The sequence below is a fragment of the Argentina anserina genome, chromosome 2 (genome assembly GCF_933775445.1).
Source record: "Argentina anserina chromosome 2, drPotAnse1.1, whole genome shotgun sequence".
Classification (NCBI taxonomy): domain Eukaryota; kingdom Viridiplantae; phylum Streptophyta; class Magnoliopsida; order Rosales; family Rosaceae; genus Argentina; species Argentina anserina.
In genome coordinates, this window is record NC_065873.1 from 16997876 (window position 1) to 17025377 (window position 27502).

Consider the following 27502-nt stretch of genomic DNA (forward strand, 5'->3'; position numbering starts at 1 on the left):
TCGTCTTATTCATCTAAATTTGTGAGATGGTAGGTCCTATATGGTATGTATTGAATGTAAAATGAAGAAGGAAGGGTTGAAAGGAAATGTTACTAACTATAGGTGAGTAACAACTAAACCTGCAGGTACAAAGCAGTGGACAACCTAGGTTTAGCATTCGCATACAAAGGATAAAGTTTGAATAGGCATCCACGAGCCTCTGTGAGGTCAATCTTATCCATCTTAGGGGGCATGCTCCATGTAAAGCCTTGTAGAAGCCGAGCAAGGAGCATCACAGACATGGTTGTCCCAAGCGTACTACCGATGCAACCTCTTCTTCCAGTAGAAAATGATATGAACCTCAACTCTTGTTCTCTCAGATCCACTTGTTGTCCACCAAATTCATTCAGATGACGCTCGGGATCAAATCTCAATGGATTTTCCCATACTTTAGGGTTGCGACCAAGGCCTAAACGACTTAGAAGAACATGACTATCTTTTGGGATCATGTAGCCTGCTACTATAGAGTCAGACTTTGAGACATGTGGAAGATTGAATGGTGCAACTGGATGCAGCCTAAACGATTCTCTTACACATGCCGTTATGTAAGGGAGATGAGGGATATGAGATTCTTGAACAAGCATATCTTGCCCCACTACCCTATCTAGTTCCTCTTGTGCTTTTGTAAGCATTTCCGGATGGTTTAACATTTCTGAAAGAGTCCATTCTGTTGCATTTGAAGGATTATCCACTGTGGCAAGTTGTAACTCCTGTTCACAAAATACATGGTGTGGTATATATATATATATATATATATATATATATATATTAAATTTCCCACATGAATATACGAAATATTTCTAATTTATACAATTTTATTTTACAATGCATTCTCACCAATTTGATACTCATGCCATAACTACAAAAGTTCTTAGGAAAAAAAAAACTGCAAAGGTCCACATGAAGTTAAAAACAAATTCTCATTTAAAGGTTATCTTTTCATATTTTTAGTAATAATAATTAAGAAAACTAACTTTTTATTTTTTATCTTTTTATTTTTTACATTATAAAAAATGACATTAGTTTTACTATTTTATTTACTATCTTAATTACACTGAATGATACAATAATTTATTCAACTAAGGAGTAAGGACACTGGACATACAATAAACTCTCATACCTTCACTACCTTAAATCCTATACATAAATTTTGTAGACACACTCCTAATATTTTCTTGGAATTTTCTCTCTAATGCTAATTGGAGCTTCAAATGAACGGTTGAGTCTATATATCGACTAGCCTTCTATTAAAAGACAAAACACAGAAGAAAAAAATTAAAACGAAAAGGAGGACTCTATTTGCACCTTCTAAATTGTTGTTTGCACCTCCGTTGCTTAAAACACCTCCCAATCCTCTTCAACTTTTTTAATAAGTTAAACCTACTCTTGTTTATCATAATATCATCTACGTAATCGTTTCGTAGAGTTTAGAATAGTTGAACTCTTATGCTCTCTCTCTTTCTTCTCTAGAATAGAAGTCAGAACCATCAAATTAGTTTAGGACTTAAATGTTATTTTAGGATTTATCTTTAAACAAGATGACAACAACTTGATGCTTCTATGAATTTCATAAAGAGTGACTTTAATGGGAAACCAAAATAATTCTAGAAATCTATGTAGTATAATCTCATATCATATCGTGTGTTCATGACAGATTGAAAGAAGACTCTAGTTTGGAAGAAGAGAAGGTCATACAAAGATGAAAAGAAGACAAGGTCGTACTAAGGTAGACAAAATTTCTTCTCTTTTAATTTTTGTATTTGTCCTTAATAGTCTTTTCATATGAGTTGAAAATGTCAATAAAAATATATTAAAAAATGTAGAGGTACAAACAATAATTTAAGAGGCACAAATAGAATATCTCAAACAAAAAACAAGAAAAAACAAAACTTTCTAATTTCTTGTAGATGCATGTGGTCGTAAACCTTAGAAAAAAAAATGTTGTAAAAATTATTGTGGATGCTACGATCACATGACAATCCATTTTTTTTTTTAGAAAAAATAGTTACCATAACTTAAGCCTAAAAAAGCTACATACATTATGAACTGAATCGCCCCACAACATCAAACAGTGATTTAAGATTATCCGGTACAATTCAATCTATGACATGTAACCTTCATTAAAAATGAACACAAAGAAAACCTACGACTACCACCGGAGAATAAAACTCACATGACAATCCATTCAATATGTAAGTACCACTTTTACGAGAGTTAAGCTTAAAAAAAGTTAATGGGTAAGAATATTTACAGTGACTTGGGCTTCGATTTCTTCGGCTGATAATAATGGCTGTCCATTTGCATCTTTTAGTAAGATGAAAACATCAAGCAAGTCTTCTTGTACAGGCTTCTCACAGATCGTCTGTTCCTGGTTAGAAGATCTCCACTTTCGTATTCTCTCATCTATAATAGGTTTTTGATACTGCTTGATAATTTTAACAGCATCCCTCACCTTTTTCTCATGCCCTTCTATGTCAAATAATCCCAGCCACGGAAGGTAATCAGGTACGTAGAATGCATAGAGATACGAGAGTATTGTCAAAAGTGCAGAGAGGTGTCTATCTTCTTCTAGTCCAGGGCCTCCATCTTTTCTTCCTTTACCAAAGTACCTCATGTTGAAAATCATCTTTCTAATCACACTTGCTGAGTAATTTTGGGCTGCATTTCTCACACTCACCACTGAACCATTAGCATTATTCGAGCACTGATTGTAAAGGAACCTCACAAGATTGTCTGCTTCATCATTTCTTTTATCGAGTAGCCACCGCATTCTAGACTGATTAAGCATGTCAACAATCAAAACCCTCCTCATTTTTTTCCATTGTTTTCCGAAAGGCACAACAGCTGATTAATGTGTCAGATAGTAAAAGTATATATCAAGCGTATGTACACGTGATAAACCGTGTATAAATATGAAAAAAAAATACTTATACACACACACACACCCACGCACCTGTTGATAAGTATCCGCTACTTAAGCTCTGACTCGCCATATCGGTAGGCCGTGATGCGAAAGTTTTGTCGTGGTTCTTCAAGAATTCTCTGGCAAGTTCGGGAGATTTAACTATGATCACATGAATTTTTCCTAGTCGTACACATGCAATATCAGTGTTGAGTTGTTCCAGAATGTCATGCATCCATATATGTGCTGGCCTATTCCTCCGCATCTCCGGAACACATCCAATAATCGGCCATGGTTTTGGTCCCGGAGGTAGAGGTGGCACTGCTCCAGGAATAACCTGCTTTTTTTTCAGTCTAATATAACCAAGGAAGATGATTAAGGGAAGGGAAATTAGTATTAGTGCAATAACATGAATCATGATGGGCACAGTTTCAGTAAATTACTAGACCGAGACTGCGGATTCTTCTAGTGAATATCATTATATATATATATATATATATATATATATATTGATTTACAAATGTACAAGAGAGGTAAGTAATTAATGTCAATCGCCCTTGCTCATTTATACTATAATTATAATTTTTATAATATTTTCTACCATAGATGTTGCGACGCATATGGAAAAGTTGAATTGTTAGATTATTTTCAACCTAAGATGTGTAATTAAATGTAAAAATATCACTCATGCATTGTTACGATTAGTAGTATATATCTCATTTAGTTTTTCAACTGATTGATGTTATTTAGTTTGTACTTTGTTAGGTTGAATAAGAGTTACAGCGCATGTATTATCTTAATATATGTAGATAAATTAATGTTCAATGACAAGTCACTCTATTGCTTGATGCTCTTGATGATCGTATTGGTGATTTGGTGTATCACCAAATGGATTCGTTTCATGCTCCTAAAGAAAAACATTAAGATATTTTAGTCATTCAATACATCACATGGCACAAAGTTCTCGACCATAGCTGCTTTTTGTGCAGCCATGAGTCTTCTACTATTGACAGACAACAAAAGTTAATCGTGTGAGGAAGGCCGAGAGAGCCAACCACCAGAGGAAGCCGCACAAAATGAGATTTGATGAAAGACGTTGACCACGGAATAGAGTTGGTAAAATAAGTGCATATTATTTGTTTTTTTTATCAAATACAACGAACTCTCACTTATGATGAGATATTTATGCCATTAGACCAAATAGTGTTGGGCATTATTTGTTTTACTTTAGATTTTTCCATCATATTATTTAGTTTTTGTTTTGCCAAAATAAGTGCCTAGTATTGTTTGATAGGCAGAATCAAGCCATGTCCATTTTAGTTGCACTCAACTTGTCGTGGCTGTTTTATTAAGATGACACAATCCTTACTTCATCAAATAGTCGAAGCCGTTTTGTAGAAAATTAAATTTAGTGTCACTGACAGTATTTCCTAGTAGCAATATAGTAGAAAAACTGATAAACATAATTTATGCCTCTACATAAACATTATTTTTCCAGTATGTCGTCAAATTATAAAGAAAATTAAATAGTCATTGTTTCATGATTTATTAAAATGTTCTTATTAAAATGTATAGATTATTTTGAGACACCTGATATTGTTAATATGTTCTTACACAAAAAACTTACAAAAGTTTAAAAAATAAGAGAAAAAATGTAGCATTGGTGTTAGAGTTATTAATGGCTTTGAATTTCAAATACTTTATGTCAACTGACTAGTGCTTCTACTTACACAATTTTTGGGGACAATTGAAAAAAAAAATTCCAACCGCTCTGCTAGGGTTAGGGTTTTTGTACCCAAACGCCGATTTCCACTGCAAGAGAAAACCCTTTTAGAGACAAACATATTTGTGACAAACTTCAATTTGCCTCCCAAACGTTAAATAGGAGACCGAGTTTTAATATTTGCGACTACTAGTTTTCGTCACCCAAAAATACAATGTGGTAAAGATTTAATAAGTTATATTTTCCGTAAAGTTGCACCAATTTTTTGTCTCCTCTTTCTCTTTTTCACAACCGCAACTCTGCAACCTCCACAATCGTGAGTTGTGTCTCCACTCCTCTCTCAGGCTCATCGATTTGGTACTGTGAAAGATTCATTCGATTTGGGTTAATTTTTGTTTGGGTCTTTTTAGAGCTCAAGATCTTGATTCAATTTCGTTTTGGTTTTCAGGTTTTCATGATCCAATTCGTGATTAGGGTAAGTTCTCAAATTTCTCTTAGTGTTCAACGATTTCCGCTTCAATCTTCGGTCCTAAAGGTTCGTCAATGTCTCCTACAGTTAATAGTTTGTAATATTTTCAGATGCGACGCCGAGGCGTCGCCGGTGCGCGCCTTCGGGCGCAGCGACGGAGAAAAGCCCCGCAAGTTCAAAGCCAGGCAATGCGATGGAAAGGCGACCACCGGAGCGACGGAGTGATGAAGAGCGGCGGAGCGGAGGAGAAGCGGAGCGATGCGTAGAAGAAGAATCAAATTTTTTTTTTTCTGGGGGTCAAAACAACGTCGTTTTAGCATCCTCTGATTTAAGTTTTTTTTTTTTAAGTTGGAATTTTCCAAATTTAACATTGGAATGAAAAACAAAATTTGGTCCGATCTTCAAGCAACATTAAGCATTGTGTTTTCCCATTCACCATACCTTCTTAATTGATATAAATAGTAATCATGAACATGTTCATAATTAACCAATGTCTTCGATCATCTGTTTGACTATAAGCTAGATGCATATAAACCATCTGTTTGGCTATAAGCTAGGTGCATATAAACCTTTGGTTGGGCTGCTTTGATACTTACATGAGTGCATCCTCTATTATAGTGAAAAAAAATTATTTATGTGTGTCTAATGTTGTTTAAGACTAAAATATATATTTTTAATTAAATTAATGTTCGTTGGAAAGACGATCGCCTTAAATCGCCTTTGTACGCCGATGCTCTCACCTTGTGAGACTTGACCATGTCACCTTCGCCTTCGCTTTCGCATCTGAAAACATTGATAGGTTGGCCATTCTCCCAAATTTTCAATTGAAATTTACCTTTCTAGTCAGTGTTAGATATGCCTTTGTTGATTGAGATATATCGTTTTAGATTTTGGTTTTCTAGGATTTGTTGAGTCAAAATACTGATTCAAAATAGATTTATCTAATCCAGAGTTAGTGTTTATTAATGCTTTGAGCTCTTTTCACATTACTGCAATTTGTGGGCACTACCTCTCAACCACGAACTGGACCTCGGCGCCCCTTGCTACTAACGTTTTCTCTCTCCCCTTGACCATGATTTAGTGATGTCCCACAACACTGATTAATTAGTATACTTCATTCTTAATCGATTTATACAAACTAATAACCTATATATAATCAAGGAAACATATACTTTAACAACAATTTTCCTTAAATCCCTCCGTGAATCATGCCCGTGATTCACGGAGCCATTCACGCTCTAACACTCCCCCTCAAGTCGGCGCATACACATCAACTATGCTCAACTTGCTAAGTGAATCATAAAAGGCTTTCTTACACACTCATTTTGTGAGCATATGGGCAAATTGCTCTTCTGTAGGAACAAAAGGAAAACTGATGATTTTTGCGTCTAGCTTCTCCTTTATAAAGTGACGATTAACTTCCACATGTTTTGTACGATCATGTTGCACATGATTATGTGAAATATCAATAGCTGCCTTGTTGTCACAGTACAACTGCATAGCACACTTAGGCTTAATACCCAAATCTTGTAGCAAATTTCAAAGCCATAATAATTATCCCCAACAAAGGTAAAGTACCCTGATGTAGATCTCCGATCTGTTATATTTCCAGCCTAGTCTGCATCTGTGAAGCCACAAACCTCAAGGATATTATTGTGATTAGAGAACATTACTCCTCTTCCCGGAGCTGACTTCAAGTACCTCAAAATCCTTACAACAGCATCCATGAGGTCCACACTGAGATTATGCATAAACTGACTCACTACACTTACTGCATATGCAACATCTAGTCTGGTATGTGATAAATAAATTAGGCGTCCAACTAGCCTCTGATAACGAGGTTTTTCAGTACACTTGATCTGGATATTTTGCTAACCGATGGTTCTGCTCAATAGGAATATCAATGGGTGTGCAATCCAGCATACCGGTTTCTGTTAGTAGATCAAGGTTTTACTTCCTCTGACACAGATAGATACCATCACTTCCCCGGACTAACTCAATGTCCAAGAAGTACTTGAGTGTACCTAGGTCTTTCATCTCAAACTCTATGGCTAGCTGTTTCTGTAATTTATCCAGCTCAACAGTGTCATTCCTAGTTGCTACCATATCATCAACATATATAGTTAGGGCTGTTACATTCCCTTGTTAATGTCTGAGAAATAATGTGTGGTCTAAATTACTCTGTATGTAGCCAATTCTCCTCATGAATTGTGAGAATCTTCCAAACTAAGCACGAGGTGACTGTTTAAGACCATACAAAGACTTTCTCAATCTGCATACAAAGTTACTTGGAGAAGCGGCCGCATATCCAGGCGAAAGATCCATGTACACTTCTTCTGTAAGTTCTCCATGAAGGAATGCATTCTTAACATCAAACTGTCTATGTGGCCAGTTTAAGCTAACAGCACAAGAGAGCAATGCCCGAATAGTGTTTATCTTTGCATTAGGTGCAAATGTCTCATTATAATCTATGCCATATGTCTGGGTGAACCCTTTTGCTACAAGGCGTTCTTTATACCGGCTCACTGACCCATCTGGATTATGCTTCACTGTAAACACCCAACGACATCCCACAGTCTTCTTGCCATGTGGTGGAGATACAAGCTCCCAAGTATTCTTCTTTTGTAATGCTTCCATTTCTTCCTCCATAGCTTTCCTCTATTTTGGATCTCCCAATGCAACCTGCACTCTGTTAGGTACTGATACAGTAGATATTTGATTCACAAATGATTCATATGACTTAGACAATATTTTGGTAGACATAAAATTTGCTACATGATACTTAGTTTTAGCCTGAATGGTAGGTTCATATTTTTTTGTTGGCTGACCCCGAGTAGACCTATTTGGCAGGACATATTATCTATTATTAGCCTCACTAGTATCAGTCCCAATAGAATGACTAACCTCAGATGAGTGATCTTCCGTACCAGGAGAGCATTGGTCAGGTGTATAAACAGTAGTACCGGAGACATGAGGGGCAGGTGTGTTGTCATCTTCTGGTACTTGAATCTCTAGAGTGACTATACCAGAATCACCCGGTGATGCCTGTATAGCTAACACATTGGTAATCTCAATTGATCCTGTCACCATATCTACTGGCTTATTTGTCTCCCCCTCTCCATGATACAACTCTTCAAAATATGAATTCTCCCCCTGAAGAGCAGTATCGGAAGATGGAAAATAACTCATGTCCTCAAAGAAAGTAACATCCATAGTGACATAGTACTTCCTGGTAGGCGGATGATAGCATCGGTACCCTTTCTGATGTCCACCATACCCAACAAACACACATTTAACGGCCCAGGCATCCAACTTAGACCTCTGGTGTTTTGGAAGATGGACAAAAGAAACACAACTGAAAACACGGGCAGGAAGATTATGAAAAGAGGGTAAGGACACATGAGATGCAAGCACCTCATATGGAACTTTTCCCTACAGGACACGAGAGGGAAGACGATTAATGAGGTGGGCGGAAGTTATGACAGCATCACCCCAAAGGTATTTGGGCATATGGGCATTAAAAAGAATACACCGAGCCATCTCAAGTGAATGCCGATTTTTCCTTTCAGAAACTCCATTCTGCTAAGGTGTATAAGGACACGCTGTTTGATGAACAATTCTGTGTGTGTTAAGGAAATCCTAAAAGACATGATTCACATTCCCCCCCCCCATTATCAGAACAAAGAACTCTAACTGTGACATTATATTGTGTTTGGACAGTGTTATAGAAGGCTTGAAAAGCGAAAAAAAAACCTCATTTTTAGTTTTGAGGAGAATAATCCATAAAAGACGGGTGCAATCATCAATAAATGACACATAATACCGCATTCATGACACAGTAGACTCTTGGGAGAGTCCCCAAACATCAGAATGAATTAATTCGAAAGGAAGAGTACGTTTATTAGAAGTACTAGAGGAATAAATAGACCGATGACTCTTGCCCAAAACACATGTCTCACAACGTAAAAGTGACTCATCCACACTAATAAACAAAGTAGGCATATATTTTTTCATAACACTAAAAGATGGATGCCCTAAGCGACGATGCCATATCCAAACTTCACTTGGCTTGTCAGAAGTATAGATTAAAGCGGTCTGAGACTGTGCCCCTGGTTTCTCCCCCGCATATGTCTGATCCAGATGAAACAACTGGCCCCTCAGATACCCCCGACCAATTAACTCTCCGGTGAGAAGATCCTGAAATATCGCATACATAGGAAAAATGTCACAGAGCACTGAGCATCAGTGTTTAATTGGGGAACAAGTATCAAATGATGAGATAAAGCAGGTACATATAGCACATTGTGAAGCTCTATTGTGGGAGTAATACGAACTGACCCTTTCCCTAAGATGGGGAAGACATCACCATTAGCATTAGTAACATAGGGTACTGGTGGAGGAGACAATACGGAAAAATAAGAGTTGTCATAAGTCGTAAGATCAGACGCACCAGAATTAATAATCCATGTATCAAAACCAACAAAGTTAGAAATATTTAAAGTCATAACAATTTTTCCACGACCTGCTATGGATGCGGTAGGTATTGCTCCTATCGTGGTATGATGATCATGGCCAACCACACCGTAGATATCGGGTTCTTGGATGAATTGAATAGCTATTTTTACTTTGGGACGATAATTAGGCCTCTTAGGCCGAAGGTGTGGATACAGTTTCCAACAGCTCGCACGAGCATGGTTAGTATCATGACAATAAGAGCAAGGAGGGCGGGGCTGATTCCTGAAACCTAGTGGTGATCCTTGTTGATGAAGTGGAGATGGAGTGGCATGCTGAAGAGGTGGTGCTTGTGATCTAACACGAATAGTAAGGCTAGAAACTTCAACTTGTGTCTGATGAAGACTCTCCTGGTGAGATTCATCTTTATAGATATATGTGAAAGCTGTAATGAGACTAGGGCGTTCGGTCTTTCGGAGCAATTCCCCTTTCGCACTGTTATGCTTTGCATCAAAACCTTTTAGAAAATGGTGAACTCGCTCAAGCTCCTTCCCGTGTTGGTACCAAACAATATCCTCATGATTCTTGATCATGCAAGGACGTTTGACATCAATCTCAGCCCAAATATATTTGAGTTTGGTGAAATATTGCGCCACCGGTTGCCCATTCTATTGCATCGCCAAAGCGGTGCACATTAACTCATGAACCTGGATGAAATCAAAGTCATTAGTATATAATCCTTCAAGTGTCTGCCATATTGCCTGTGCAATGTCACATGCCTCCACCAAATCAACTATTTTGTCATTCATAGTTTTCCACAAGACTGACATCACAAGACCATCGTCGTCGTCCCACTTAGTGTAGGCAATAATATCATCTGCACTAGGAGCCTTAGTTACTCCGGTTACATGCCTCATCTTGTGCATTCCTCAAAAACGAGCTGCCATAATTCGCTTCCATTTACGAAAATTCCCCCAAAGGAACTACTGTCAAAACTCTTGACAGATACTTCAAATTTTGGAACATCAGCTTCGTCTCCAGAACCCATTGAAAAAACAAAAGTGAAAATTAGGATTTATACAGCGGAAACACCAAAAAACTGAAATGAACCTATCGTGGGTGCACGGGCACCGTCTGTGAACTTGCACTGACAAAGCTGGCTGGGTCGGGTCTGACCGGGTCGAATTTGTCGGGTTGGGTCGAAGCTGGTCGGGTCGGGTCGAATTTGGGCCTGGCCGGGCGAGTCGAATTTGGGCTTGGCCGGGCGGGTCGGATGTGAGCCGGGCCGGGCGAGTCGAATCCGGGCCGTATCGGGTCGGATTTGTAGCTCGGAATTTGCGGGGTTTGCTGGTTTTGCAGTGGTGATCCCACCGGCGCAGTGGAGGCCCTCTTCAAGACCGGTGGCAGTGGCGGAAGCTAAAGGGCAGCGGCAAAGACTCAGCGTAGCCGAGGAGAGACGGTTGACGCTTTGTTTTCACTGCTGGAGGAGGACCTCAGAAGCGATGGCGTGTCGTTGGAGGATGACGACGACGACGAGATGAGGATCTGGCCAAGCTTGAAGACGCCAAGATGCAGAGGCAGTGAGTCGTCGTCAAGTGAGTCGTCGGAGGCGGCGAGAAGAAGGTGGTCTGTGGAAACGAGGAGAGTGTGCTCCACGGAGGGAAGGGCTGCGCGTGGGCGGTCTCCGTCGGACTAAACGCAGTTCTGGCTGCTGTTTTGGCAAAACTGATTACAATAGAAGGGGTTGTGCTCCACGAAGGGATACCAGCCGAGCTTCGAACCAAAAACGTAAAAACAAAGAAAAAACTCAAAAAGAAGAGAACAAGGCTCTGATACCAAATAGAAAGTATTTTTCACTCTTAATCGATCTATACAAACTAATAACCTATATATAATCAAGTAACCATATACTTTAACAACAATTTCTCTTAATTCCCGGAGCCGTTCACGCTCTCACAATTATTTGATTCTCTGTCTTTGTTGTTCGAAAGTCGAAATAGGGTTTTTTGTGTTTTCTGTTAATGTCTCCAGGGAAAAGGTGAATGGACTATCACTCATGTAGTCATGTTCTTCATGACACCACTGTTGTTGTAAGTTTGGCTTGAACGCTCTGCGAATAGATATCTATTCATGTAGGTGGATCCTTGGTGCAATTAATATGTCTGTTGTCTTAAGAAATAGTATGGCTTCAATATAGGTACAAATATGTCTAAAGAAACAATATACAGGTTTGTCATCTATCTATAATTCTTTTTATTGACCTTTAAAATACTTTACATGATCCTTGTGCATTAAATCCCGGTGATTATGTTCTTACCTGGGATATAGTGTTCAGTATAGTTTCAGTGATTTACTTTCTTACCCAAAAAGAAAAAATATATATATATATATATATACACACACACTAATTGTGATACAAATTATGTTACAGGATTTCATTTTTTGACCATACTTTTGAATGAAGTTTTGAATGCAAGGACTTTTAGAAGGATTGAGCCACATCTGCACTTCAGTATGTTCAATTATATACACGGTTACACCTTAGAATTTAATTTCATATGGGTATTAATCGATCGAACTTTGAACATGCATAATGGCATCATACAACTTGTTGGAACTGTTGGATATGCAGGGCTAGCTCCTGAATATATGCAGACATGACATCTCATAGTTAAACTTTCATAAACAGTGCATCTTGGTCATTTTAATAAATTATGCCAAATAAGTATGTTCTCATAATTATGGTTTGTAGCCTTTACTGAATCTATGATTTGAACTATTTTTCTCATCAAACTACTCGTTGAACCTATCTATGTTTCTTGATTCATGGTGCATAAATCTGAAGTTAATATGGCTTGTTTTAAATGTATAGTTTCCTGTTTGTATTTGTAGACTCTGGGCTTCTTAATGTTCCAGTTTAATTTGGGCGCATGTCTCTTTGAGAAAAATCATTCATGCATCTACCTATGCAGCACACAATTTTCAGGTTACTCATCTTATAGAACCATTATCTAGTGATATTTGCAAGATATTTGTGACCTGGTGTATGTTGATTTAGGCCTACAGAACCAATCTCTGTTCTTTTGATAACCTTTACTGATATTGCATTTTTATATTAATGTAGCTTCTACATGTATCAGTTGAACTGCCCTGTACACATTGTTCTAAGGGAATCTATCATGCACCAGCTTTCTGTGCACATATTTTTCGGGTAACCATCTTACTGATTTATTCTCATTTCTGCTAAATCATATTGTCATTTTAGGTCACTATGTTAGCATATAATATTAATATGAGCAAACAAGCTTGTTTGATTAACGTTGATTCCTTGATTTGGATTGCATGTGGACTAATTATATTATTCATTATAATCTTCATCTTTTGTTTCTTTCACTGGGCCATATAACTTTCTTGTAAGGTCAAGATTTTTTTGAAGCTTTTCTATTACCATGAGTACTAACCAATCTCTGTTCTTTAAGTACTTGCAATATGTGAGATAGGAATTTATTCAAATGTATGCCACTTAGCTTCTGTTCTCCAGGTATCTTGTCTGAGGAAAGATGAAAATTCATAGAGGATCAAGTGTGTATCTTTCTGCAAGGTTGGCTAATTGATAATAAATTCATTTCTGTGAGGCTGCTGAGCAAACAGAGTTGAAGCTTTTTTTGGTCAAGGAGAGATGATGCTGGTGACATTTTGAGGCTTGCTGGGAGAGGGAGATGAAGTTCATTTTGAGAATTCTTTTGTTATTCAACTCTTTTCTTGTACTATGATGAATGCGATGTAAATTTTCCTTTATCAAATAAAAGAAGTTACGTAGAAACTAAATGGAAGAGCAGCAATAATACACACCAGCAAATCAATCACAGAAACAATCTAACTAAGGAGCTAATCACACTCACACGCACAAGCACTCAACGAATACTGGAGCAAAGATGTTCTGCTGTATTCAACTAACTGAATCAAAAACAATACATAAGCCACAGCCTTTTATATATATATATATATATATATATATATATATATATATATATATATATATATATATATATATATATGAGGGGCTGAGAAGATAGTACACGATTAGTCTAGAGCTTAATAAAAGTCAAAGACACAATAATATATAATAATACAACCAGAAGACTGCATATTAGACTCAAATACACTGGATTAAGTTATAATAGGCTTGGTTTACATTCCAACATTGCCTCCCTTAAACCAAGCCAAGTTCTTCAAACTTCATCATCTCCATCAGCTCCTTTAACTTCAAGAAAGTATTTGTTTTGACAGGTTTTGTGAATATATCAGCTACTTGTTCTCCAGATGGACAATAGTGGATTGCTACCTCTTTCTTTTTCACCAAATCTCGAATATAGTGGTGCTTAGCATGAATATGCTTTGTCCTCTCATGAAAAACTGGATTCTTTGACAATGATATTGCTGAGTTATTGTCACAAAAAATTGTAGTAGGCCATTTCTGCTCTTGGTGCAAATTTGCAAGAATCCGACGTAGCCAAATAGCTTGAGTTGCACACCTATTTGCTGCAACAGACTCTGTTTCAGCTGATGAAAGAGCTACCACCTGCTGTTTCTTTGATGACCAACAAATAACCCCTGAACCAATATCAAAAGCATAACCTGAGGTGCTCTTTGATTTCTCATCTCCTGCCCAATCACTATCCGTATAACCAACAAGTTCAATTGGACAATTAGCAGCATATAAAATTCGATCACTTTGAGTTCCTTTAACATATCTCAATATTGTTTTTGCTGCCTGCATATGTGATTGACGAGGAGCCTCCATGAATCGGCTGATCAAATTAACTCCAAATGTGATGTCAAGTCTAGTAGCAGTCAAATAGCGCAAACTCCCAACAATTTGCTTATACCATGTGGGATTCACCAACTCTCCATTATCATCTTTTTTCAATTTCAATCTCTGTTCAACAGGAGTTAAGATTGGATTGCAAGACTCTATCTTAAACTTCTCAGTTTGCACCACTTAAATACCAAGAAAGTAAGACATCATCCCCATATCAGTCATCTCAAAGTGAGATGTCAAAGCCTCTATGATTTCTGCAACTAGCTTTGGATTGCTACCTGTAATAATAAGATCGTCCACATACAAACACACAATAACAACATTTCCTTGCATATCAGATTTCACATATATGCTCATATGGACATCTTTAGAACTCATTCTCCACAAAATAAGAATCAATTCGGGTGTACCAAGCTCTAGGAGCTTATAAACCTTCTCTGTATGGCCTTCTTTCACATAACCAAGTGGCTGCTCAATATATACTTCCTCCTCAAGAGTTCCATTTAAGAAAGCCGACTTAACATCCATTTGATATATTTTCTAAAAATTATGAGCAGCAAGAGAAATACCCATTCTAACAGTATCAATCCTAGCAACACGAGCAAAAACTTCAAGATAATCAATACCTGGTTTTTGCTTGTAGCCTTTGGCTACCAATCTCGCCTTGAAGCGATCCACATCTCCATTTGGCTTGCACACCCATTTGACTCAAATTGCTATTTTTCTTTCCGGAAGTGAAGTGAGCTCCCATGTGTCATTCTTTTCAATTGCTTGAATTTCCTCATCTATTGCCTTGACCCAGTGTTGTTGTTGACATGCTTCATCAAAAGTAAGGGGGTCACAATCAGCATACAATGCAAAGTTGACAATATCTTCATCTGATGTGGTATCTCCATCTGATATGCGTCTCCTTCTAGTGTTCAACTCATAATCCTTCAAGAATGGTGGCAAGCGACGATCACGTTGAGGCCTTGCTGGTGCATCTTCAACTGGAGGATCAACTTCTGCACCTTCTTGTGCTCGAGACCGAGCTTCTGAATTACCAACTATCTCACCATCTTCAATCAACTCATCCTGCAATGGAATTGATGCGGTTGGTTTGCCCTTCAATGCAGTAGATGTGGCTGATCCTTTTTCCTTAGAACTCCAACTCCACACACTTTGCTCATCAAAAGTGACGTCTCGGCTAATAACCACCTTTTTTGTCACCGGATTGTAAAGCTTGTACCCCTTTGTCACCATGCTATACCCGATAAAGATGCACTTTTCAGCTTTATCATCAAGCTTCTTCCTTATCTTATCTGGAACATGAGCAAATGCGATGCATCCGAACACTCTCATATGTTGAATATTCGGCTTCTTACCACTCCACATTTCATATGGAGTAACTCCATCGATGCTTCTACTAGGAGACATGTTCAAGATATACACGGCACAAGAGACGGCTTCTGCCCAAAACTCTTTGGGCAAATTTTTAAATTCCAGCATGCATCTCACCATAACCATAATAGTTCTTTTTTTTCTCTCTGCCACTCCGTTTTGTTGAGGTGTGTACCTGGCTGTCAATTGGTGCTTAATACCATTCTTCTTCAAGAATTCATCACATACAATGTATTCTAAACCTCGATCAGTTCTCAGCACCTTTATCTTCTCACCACTTTGCTTTTCAACATAAGCTTTGAACTCCTTAAATGTGTCACATGCCTCAGACTTGTTCTTCAATAAATACACCCATGCCTTCGTACTAAAGTCGTCGATAAAAGTGACAAAATATTTGCTGCCACCATATCAATGAATCTCAACTGAACACAAGTCTGAGTGTATAATTTCCAGATGCTTTTTAGCTCTTTGAGCTTCTCCTTTTGGAAAAGTGTCTTTCTAAGAACACAAGTCTCACAAACTTGGTTTGGAACATGAATATGAGGCAATCCAAAGACTAAACTTCTTCTAGCTAAAGCATTCAAACTATTGAAATTTAAATGACCATAATGCATATGCCATAACCAATTATCACCATCTGACATAGAAGCTAGGCCAGGTAACTTATCATACTGCATAAATAATGGAAATAAGCGATTAGGAGTCATAGTTATCTGTGCTATTAGCTTCCGTCGAGAATCCTTGATGGTGAAAACTCCTCTGTAAATCCTCATGTCATAGCCTTTCTCTGATAATTGCCCCACACTCAGCAAATTGTGATTCGAGCCAGGCACATAATACACATCTGATATGGTGTTGTACATCCCATTCTTCAACTGAATAACAATCTTGCCTTTCCCCTTAGCCGACATCCTTGTAGCATTCCCAAACGTAATATCTGACTGTATGGACTCATTCAGCTCCACAAACAACTCCTTATGACCAGACATATGATTACTACAACCTGTATCCAAATACCATGTAATTTGCTCACCATTACTGAAAGCACTGAAAGCCATCAACAGAGTCTCCTCACTGTAATTGTTGTCCTCTGCAAGCTTGGCCTAAAATCTCTTGTTCTCCGACCTTCTCAGGTTGCATTCATCCTTATAATGACCATATCTATTACAATTGTAGCACTGGACATTCGATTTATCTCGTCCTTGACTCCAATGAAAGCCTCTTCCTCTTCCTCTTCTTGCTCCAAACTTGCCCTGTGAACTTCTCATGCAATTAAAATTCTAATTTCTCTTAGTTGAGCTTGACTCACCATGGGGCGACCAATTCTTCTCCTTTTTGAAGAAAAATTGAGTCTGTAATGCTTCTTCAATCACCATCTCTGATTTCTCATTCAGCCTTTGTTCATAAGCCTGCAAGGAACTCATCAAATCATCCACCGTCATAGTATTGAGGTCTTGTGACTCCTCAATGGCTGTGACCTTTCCTTCAAACCGATCCGTCAAGGTTCGAAGAATCTTCTCCACAATATGAAGCTCTTTGATGTCCTCCCCATTGGCTTTCATTTGATTGACAATAGCTAATGTTCTCGCAAAGTACTCGGAGATGCTTTCTTTCTTCTCCATCTGAAGAAGCTCGAATTGCCGCCGTAGAGTCTGCAATCTCACCTTCTTCACTTTATCTCGCCCAACATAAGTATTAATCAGACAATCCCAGGCCTCCTTTGATGTGGTAGCATGGGCAATCTTCTCATAGACCTCCGATTCAATTGCTCCAAAGATATACATCAGGGCTCTGCAATCTCTCTTCATGTTTCAGATCAATTCTTCTCTAAGTTCCTGTGTGAGAGTTGCTTGGTCTCTAAGTTCCTGGATATGTAAATCCATTGATCACCACCTCTGCGTACTCCATGATCTTGAAGAAGAGCTCCATCTGTGATCTCCAATGCTGGAAATTGCCTTTCCCATCAAATTTCCCGACTAGGCATTGAGGAAAATTGTTACCTCGATTTGCCATCGATCTCTTCTCTGTTGTGCGGACTGTACCCGCTCTGATACCAGATGTAGAAACTAAATGAAAGAGAAGCAATAATACACACAAGCAAATCAATCACATAAACAATCTAACTAAGGAGCTAATCACACTCACACGCACAAGCACTCAAGGAATACTAGAGCAAGAGATGTTCTGCTGTATTCAACTAACTGAATCAAAAACAATACATAAGCCACAGCCATACATATATATATATATATATATATATGAGAGGCTGAGAAGATAGTACACGATTAGTTTAGAGCTTAATAAAATTCAAAGACACAATAATATACAGTAATACAACTAGAAGACTCCAGATTAGACTCAAATACACTAGATTAAGTTATAATAGGCTTGGTTTACATTCTAACAAGTTCAATTGTGCTTCTTGATTTGACTTCAGTGACTTGTTTCTTTTCTTTCATGATCGGTTATCAGTTTTGTTTAAATAACAATCAATTATTTAGGTTCAGAAAATAGAAAAAACAAATAAAAAACTGAAAAAAGATCCAACAAGCTTCCCGCCATATGGTGAATTTATGAGAAATCTAGACAGTATTGGTGACAAATATGGAAGTTATTAGAGACAAACTATATTTTGACTATGATCCATTTGGGTGACAGAATGTAGATTTTGTCACTATAGACTAACTGTCACATACTATTGGAGACAAACCTGGTGACAAAAGTGATAGAATTAGAAACAAAAGAACTTTGTCGCTAAAGGAGTTTTCTCTTGTAGTGTTCAATGGAGATTGTCGTCTGGAATTGCATAGGTCTCAACAATGATTGTGCGGTTGAAGCGTTGGTGACCTTGATTCGGCAGAAAAAGCCACTGATTGTATTCCTCTCGGGAGTGAAGGTGGAGGACATGGAATACTTGAACCGGGTCTAGTTGGAGATTGGCTTTGAGAACAGTGAGGCTTTTCTGAGTGACGGTCAGTCGGGTGGAGTGGCCATGTTCTGGCATCGAGAAGTGGATGTCCAGTTTCTGGGTAAGTCGAAGTACTTCGTCGATGTTGAGATCTTTGTTGTCGACGGGTCTGGTAGCCAATGGCGGCTCACTGGCTTTTATGGGAGGCCGGATGCGGTAGAAAAAAGGAGGTCGTGGGAGCTGCTGACATAGTTTGTCAAGAGGAGAAGGAGGGTGTAAACCCTAGAAGTGCCTCTCAAATGCAGCGATTTATTGATGTTTTGAGGGAGTTAGAGCTTTTCGATTTGGGTTTCTCTATGGCTCTGTTCACTTAACGTGGTGGGGAGGTTCGTTGCAGGCTCGACCAAGCAGTGGCTATGCCGGCATGGTTGGACTTGTTCCCAGAAGCTAGAGTCTCTCATCTAGCTCCGGTGGTACAACCTCGTCGGAGTAAGCGATTCCAATTTGAATCGTTTTGGACTACGCATGCTCAATGCGGGGAGGTGGCGTCTGTTAAACAGTGATAAGCGTGGCCCATGGACTAACTGTCTGATATTGTCCCAACTTAGCCACCTCACAAGTGTTGGGTTTTAATCACAAAAGGCCTCGGTACAATTGGTTATTATTCACCCACTTATAATCTCTATTTTATTTGTCACTTCTTAGATGTGGGATCTCTCCTCTCCAACACGCCACCTCACGTACAAGCTAATTTTTAGGTCTGCACGTGATAGATTAACATCCCACATACTGGGACGAAATAAACCAAGGTCCAGTAACCAACGACACTTGGTGATCATTCAATCAGAAACTCTCCGATGACATGATAATGACACCCATTTTGGGCCCATGAGAAAGTGGCACCCAACTCGGGCCCACAACAGATTAGAGGCGCGACTGGAGAGTGACCCGCTCTGATACCATGTTAAACAGCGACAAGCGTGGCCCATGGACCAACTGTACCGATATTGTCCCAAGTTAACCACCTCACAGGTGTTGGGTTTTAATCACAAAAGGCCTCGGTACAATTGGTTATTATCCACCCACTTATAATCTCTATTTTATTTGTCACTTCTTAGATGTGGGATCTCTCCTCTCCAACAGTGTCGTCGGGGTGGGAAGTGCATGGTGCTCGCATGGCAATGTAGCTTACCATGAGTAAAATAGTGAGTACTCGGCTGTCATTATTAAATTGCAGAGAGAGACTTTTGGGCAGAGGGCTCGGTAGATAGGGCTGATTAGAGAGCGGCTCTGGCAACTCATTGAGCTCCCTATATGGCCGGAGTTGCATGTGGAGCATGTTGAGTTATCTCACAAGCTGGAGGTGCTTTACTGGAAGCATAGAGCTAAGGTAGATGAAAGAGGGTGATAAAAACACTAAGTACTTTCATCAGAAAGCTTCAAACCAAAGGGCTTTCAATCGGCTGTCAGTTTTGTTTGATTAACATGGTGTATGGCAGGACATGGAAGTAGGTATGGAGAAAGTGGTTCTTGATTACTTTCGGGATATGTTTCAATCTACTCCTATTGATTTGGACAGAATGCATAGTGTGGTGAATCATATCCACCCTTGTGTTACGGAGGCTATGAATGCGGATGTAGAAATTCGAGGAGCTTTGTTTCATATGTATCCTACTAAGTCTCTTGGTCCTGATGGTATACCTCCTCAGTTCTTCCAAAAGTATTGGGAAATGGTGGGTGTGGATGTTTGTGATGCGGTTCGCAATTTTTTAGTGACAAGTCAGCTTGATAAGAATGTTAATCTTACTCATGTCTGTCTAATTCCGAAAGTTCCTCATCCGACCAGGGTTGCGGACTTGAGGCCAATTGCTTTGTGTAATGTGTTATCTGAGATCTGTTCTAAGGTGATTGCTTATAGGTTGAAGAAATATATGAATTATCTGATATCCCCGTGTTAGAGTGCGTTTATTCCAAGGAGATTGATTACGGATAACTCTCTGGTGGTTAATGAGGTTTCCCACTTTATTCATATGGATCATTCTGAGGGTCTGATGTCTTAGAAGCTGCATATGAGTAAGGCTTATGACCACATGGAGTGGGTGTTTCTGGAGGTTATGTTAGCTCGGATGGATTTTGCTCCTCACTGGATTCAGTTGATACGACAGTGCACTAGTACAGTCCGATACTCCTTTCTCATTAATGGTAAGGCGTGTGGGAATTTAATAGGGGTGGTCATAAAAATCCGAAATTCCGATCCCGTCCCGAAATTTATAGGGATGGGATGAGACGGAGGTCTAAAAACGTTCGTTCCGTCCCGATCTCGTCTCGTTTTATAATAGTGGGACGGGACGTGGGACGAATAATTTATATCGCGTTTCATCCTGTCCCGTTCCACTTTAAATTTCATTTGAATTGCAACCATCAAATATTTCATCATCATCATCATCATCATACATTTATAATTTATGAGAACACCTTAGATGCATTTGATAAATAAATGACTAACTTCAAAGAATGAATCTTAAACCTTGGTTCATTTCCTAAAGATAAACAAGTCTCGGATAATTTTCTCATTAATATATGGTTCAAGTTATATGATATAAATAAAGACGATTTATATATTGCAAATTTCTATGAACTTAGCAATCAGAACCTATATAATCTTATATACAATATATAATTATATATATATATATATATATATATTTCTCTTGTATGATAACACTAGAATTTTTATGTACAATATCTATAACGCTATAATTCGAATGATTAATTTAATTCTATAATAATTAAACTCATGGTATCGAAGTAGATGATGAAGAAAATTTGGAACAATCTATATATTTCTTCTATCACAATAATTCATACTAAAATTTATAGTAAATTAAGTATTTATTATTTAAAGTCCAGGAAGGTGGGATAGGCCCGGTCCCGTCCCGATCCCAACGAGATTGATTCCAGGTTAGATGAATTTTTAAAAACACAAATCTCGTCTCGATCCCGTACTGAATTTAATGAGTGAGACGAGATGCGGAATTAGTCTCATCCCGTCCCATCTCATCTTGTGCCCACCCCTAGAATTTAACTCAGACCCGAGGGCTCCGGCAGGGGATCCTCTTTCTCCCTACTTATTCCTTTTGGGTGCGGAGGTGTTCTAAGATCTTCTAGATGCCAAAGTTCAAGAGGGTGTTCTTCTGGGAGTGTAGGTGTGTCCAGGTGCCCCGGTTGTTAATGATCTGTTATTTGCTGATGATAGTTTGTTGTTTGGTAAGGCTACTTTGCAGAAGTATCTGTATATCGAAGAGCTTCTGGCAGATTATGAGGCTGCTTATGGACAAAAGGTGAATTTTTCGAAGAGTGATGTCGTTTTCAGAATAGGGGTTTCTGATCAATTGAGGGAGCAATTGGCTAATACGCTGGGTGTCAGCATTGTTGAGAAACATGAGAAGCTTACCTACGGTTGTGGGTAGGAACCAGACTAAGACTTTATCTTATATTAGGGAGTAGTTGAACAATAAACTTGAGGGCTTGCATAGTAAGCTTTTGAGTGGTGCTAGGCATGATTTTCTTATCCGGGTTGTGGCTCATGCTCTTCCCTCTTACTTTATGAGATGTTTTATGCTTCCTAAGACATTTTGTAATTCACTAAACCAGATGTGTGCGAAATTCTAGTGGAGTAGCAAGCATAATGATAAAAAGATTCACTGGATGTCGTGGGATAAACTGTCACAACCCGAAATTTTGAACAATAAAAATTCAAATTTAAGGTTGCAAAAACTCTAACATAACCTCAATATAATTGAAATTATATTACAACAGCTGAATATCCAACATAATCAAAAGCATCAACACAATGATACTCAGCCTTTAACATAGTCTCTAACGATCAACCTTTTGAAACCATTTATTAAAATCTCATGTACTTACCTATATATGAACCGTAGTCGATTTCCATATTATTTAAAACAAAACATATTTTAAAACAATGTGTTGATTAATGGTACAAGAACTATGTTAACACAACCACAACACAACAACATACCAACGTTATCACCATAACCATAATCAAATCCATTTTACCGGGAGGTACCTTCCTACCCTCCCGGTCCCTTCCTCCACTATCACTAAATAATTTCCTTTGCCAAAATGGCCACCACAAAGACAAACAACTTAACAATCACAACATGCCTCTTTGGCAAAACTACACAAACACATAGATATTGCTAGAATGCACATTTTCTTCCCTTCCGGCCAAACAACACTTCAAGTATACATTTATTCCATCTACAAACATCCATATCACCGAGAGGTACATTTTCTTTCCTCTCGGTCCCATCCTCCATACAATATAATCCAACAAATTTGCACAATAATATAATCATACAAATAAATAAAATAAAGCTACATCGCATAAATAATGACTAATATAAGTGCACTATTTTTACCATTTAAATACACATATACTAACCACCAATTATATTCACAATCACATCATACTAACTACAACATGCATTCTTACATAAATAAGTAAATGGAAGTGCAAATGACCTTAGTTACCGCCAATGGTAACTTGAAATAAAAGTGAGGTTTACTCACCTTATCCCCGCTAGCAATTTTTCAACTTCAAGTGATATTCACTCATTTGCTTCCACACCAATTAAGCATCAGTCTCCAAGATTGAATCGACCGGAAAGTCACCATAAACCTCCCTAGACACAGCAGTAACTTCCAGCGGTTGCTGCGCTGTGCGTTGTTGTCGCATGCGTGCAAGATGTAGATCAAAGATGGAGATCGTCGAGCCCGTCAGTTTGGTAGGTGGCACGACTCGAGGGGATGTCGGACGGTGGAGAAATCGGCCGGAAAAGGTTTTAAGAAATTTGAGCTCGGGTAAATAGTAACCGAGCTGGGTTTGGAAAAAATATGATTTTCTTATTTTTCTTCATTTCTAATTTCCTCTCTTTCTTTTTATACTCCTTCCAAAATCGAAAACCAAACGTCCGTTATTAACAACTTCCACATACGACATCTAATTAAAGCGTGTCACGCGTCTATGAACTCGTATTGACGAACTCTACGACTTTTGTGAAGGAAGTTTTCTGAAAAGAGTGACGAATTAAAAGTTAACTCATGGGTCAAATGAACTTAATCAAATAACACACATTTGGCTCTCAAAACCAGTTTCTACTTCGAACAACGACAAAATAAAAGACGTAAAATATGAATTTAATACAATTATCATTCCCTTTATTTATGAGAAATTAAAAGAAATAATATTGAAAATTCGGGTTATTACATAAACTTTGCCGCCCCAAGGAGGAGGGAGTATGGGTTTTTGCGATTTGTATGCTCATAATTTGGCTTTATTAGCCAAGCAGGGTTGGACGGTGGTGAAGAATCTGAACTCTCTGGTTGCTAGATTGTTCAAGGCTCAGTATTTTCCATATTGTGATTTTTGGAACGCCCCACGACATGTTGGTCCTTCTGCTTGTTGGAAGGGTATTTTTGAGGCTCAGAATCTTCTAGTTCGGGGTACACGCTGGCAAGTGGGTGATGGTCGTTCCATCCAGGCTCACAGCCTTGTGGTTAACTCGGCCTTGTGACTTTTGGCCTATCATAGTGAGGTCTTCAGTTTATTCCTTGGTGTGACTTTATTCTTCCTGACTGATCTTGGAATCAATGTAGATTGGCAGAGGTGTTTGATGTGACTGATGTGGTGGTTATTTCAGCTATATAGTTGAGTGATAGATGTGTTCCAGATAAGTTGATTTGGCATTATCATAAGGAAAAGGTTGCTTTTCTACAAAGTTAGCTTACTTACTTGCTAGGCAGTTATCTGATACCACTGGCTCTGGTTCTACTGTTTGCCGAGACCATTTTCGGTCCCGAAATGCAGCAGTAATCACCGTAGTCCTAAGTTAGTACCAATCAATACGGGATTCTACGCATCAACATCGCCAACTTATGACTATAAGGCTATAGGATAAGTAAATAATAATAAATTTGGTTTAAAAACAAAAGAAGCTCAATTTATTGAATAAATATGAATAAGCGAAAGGTAGCTAATAAAATGAAAGGTCGAGTATCACATGAGAAAACTGCGTCATCATAATAAATACGGGCCAAAGGAAACAACTGCACAACTGAAATGAAAAGTAACAGAGTACGCCTTGTGCAATTGTTAAAGTAGAAACGAAGATCGGGAAAATAAGAAATCACACCGGAAGCTGGCTCCTCGGTATCGAAAGTGAACCACGAGCGATGCAACACCACTAGCACCTAGTCTAAGTCCTCACGAACCGGCTGCCAGGTATCTGATAAGTAGGGATGAGCACTCGTCCTCGCTAACCTGATGCGGGTGAGAAGACCCAACTGTAGTTAGGTTTGAAAATCATTTATATATACATATATATAAATATAACAGTATATATATATATATATATATATATATATATATATATATATATATAGACCGTTAGCGTAAAAACACGTAACAAAAGTCAAACCGAGACTATAACAAGTCTCATAAGGTTTAGGGCAAGTCAAGTAAAATCATGCAGATGTAAAATATGCGACTCGGCTCGAAATAACAAATGCGCCAATGGGGTATATCCAACCGACCGGCTCTAAGGTTCGCCTTCGGGCGAACAAAGAGCCAATAATGTACTACGGTGCCATACATCAGGACACGGTTATCACTGTAGTAATAAGTCACACGGTGCTAGACATCAGGACAACATAATCACTGTGATGGTGCCCGGACATCAGGACGCATGATTCACCATATAATAATAAAACATGCGATGCTAGACATCAGTACACGGAATCACCGACTTATAATCATTCATAACATAATAAGGTAAGTCTCGAGACAATACGACCAAAGTAAAATACAAATGAATGTAAGCATGTGATAAAGACGTATAGCATATACATTTTATATATAGAAAACACTAACCCGGAAGGTACCGGCTCAACCTAGCGGGCGGCTCACCCTACCTGATATATCAATGTCGAAGTCCGCGCCCCAAATCACGCTTCTCGTGCTCCGCGTAGAATCACGTCTCCCAAGCAAGTGTCATAGCTAAACAAATAATTAAAAGGAATAAGTAAGGGTCACGATGTTTTTAGTCGATTTAGTAAATGATCGTTTATTTGACTTGTTTGACTACTCGAGTCGAGGTCTTGGGATGATTGGTTGATTTTTCTAAAGGTGAGTGTGAATTTATTTTATAGATATTTGTATCTTAGATTTAAGGGGCGAATGATCGATAAAAAGAAATCTTAAATTTATCCTTCCGGCATTTAAATCCTCACGCTTAAGAGTTCCTCGATTTCCGATCCTGGCAGAAATCGAGTTTAAGATTTAACTGTAGAGCTAAAATTACGTTTTAGCTCAAAGTTACTAATTTTTATTAATCCGATTTAAATCGAGAAACCTAAAGGTAAAGAGGTTGAATCAAGATTTAAGTAAAATTAAATTAATAACTATTTAGATAAAACAGCAACTTTTTAACTTATTTACTGCTAGGGGCAAGACCGTAATTATTGAAAGTTAATAACTATTCATAAATCCGGCCAAAACTCCGACGAAAAACCAACCAAAATCAACATGCAATTTTATCAAACGAATCGAAACAATACGATCACAACGACATCAAAACCAAAGGAATTGGAGTTCAATTGATACCTCAACAGAGCACCGAAAAGATCTCGTCGGCTTTGACGATGTTGTGCCTTCGTCCGAGCTACTGCGGTATCACCGTTGACTCCCAGATGCCTTTGCTACCTCTGCAAGCTTCTCTAACCACCCAAGACTTTTAATTCATCCCCTTAATCGAAAGATGAGGCCGTGGAGTGTTCTTAAACGCACCGGCAATATAAAAAAAGAAAAAGTTAAATCTTTGAACACCAATCTCGTTTCAAACCACCAGATCGACTAGGAAATGAAGAAATGAGAGAGTTTTACCGAGGAAAACTCCACGATATGGCCAGAGCTGGGGGTAATCGATGGCGGTCGTCACGGCACCAAGATTCAGATTCGTTGGAACCAAGTTGCATGTGAGTTCCGCTGATACTGTCGGAGAGAGGAGAAAGAGAGGTCATGGCGGTGGTGGTCCGCCAGCCCAATTCGGCCGGACGGCGGCGGCGCACGGCGGCAAAGCCGTTGAATTTCCTGGGTTTCTAAAAAATACGATTTGAAAGAGTTAACTTCATAATTGCGTAGAAAATTAACCGAGCATCGGAACAATATTCCGCGAATACTCCCGCCCTCGTGACGACGCGTATTTTAATACAAAAATATTAACTACATTTCTAATATCTCGGAAAAATGTCAGTTACCGTGACAATTATACCAGAAAGATAAAGAAATTTTCCAGAGGTTAAGGTTCATGGGTGGAGGGTTTGTTCGGCTATTCTCCCTATTGTTGATGTTCTTTGTTCTAAACGGGTGCCTATTGATCATGGTTGTGTTTTATGTAATGATGCTTTTGAATCTGTGGAACATATTGCTAGAGATTGTTGGTTTATTCAGGAACTGTTCCACCTCTTTGTGGAACTCTAGCTTGTGTGCTCGCTTTTGGTGTCGTGTAAGTTGCACGCAGGAAATAAGGTGAGTAAACCTCACAATAATCATCATGATCGAAATAGTATTATAATTATTGAATTTAGTTTGAGTTGTCACCATAGTCGTTGTATCACTAGTTTATAAAAATTATTTTAAAAATATGTTTTGGTTTAAATTACGTGAACTTGATCATCTACGGTTAATGGGTAAGTGAAACGTTATTTTAATAAATGGTTTAAAA

General features: G+C 38.5%; 1 protein-coding gene across 1 annotated transcript; it reads right to left on the minus strand.

Moving 5' to 3' along the window:
- Positions 1-113: 113 nt before the first annotated feature.
- Positions 114-26736, minus strand: LOC126784066 (tryptophan N-monooxygenase CYP79A68-like). The gene is made up of 4 exons (XM_050509565.1): positions 26662-26736; positions 2993-3294; positions 2291-2883; positions 114-749 (listed from the first exon to the last, which is right to left on the minus strand). The coding sequence occupies exons 2-4, from the start codon at positions 3204-3206 to the stop codon at positions 114-116; spliced, it is 1443 nt and encodes a 480-aa protein (XP_050365522.1). The 5' UTR covers positions 3207-3294; positions 26662-26736.
- Positions 26737-27502: the final 766 nt, after the last annotated feature.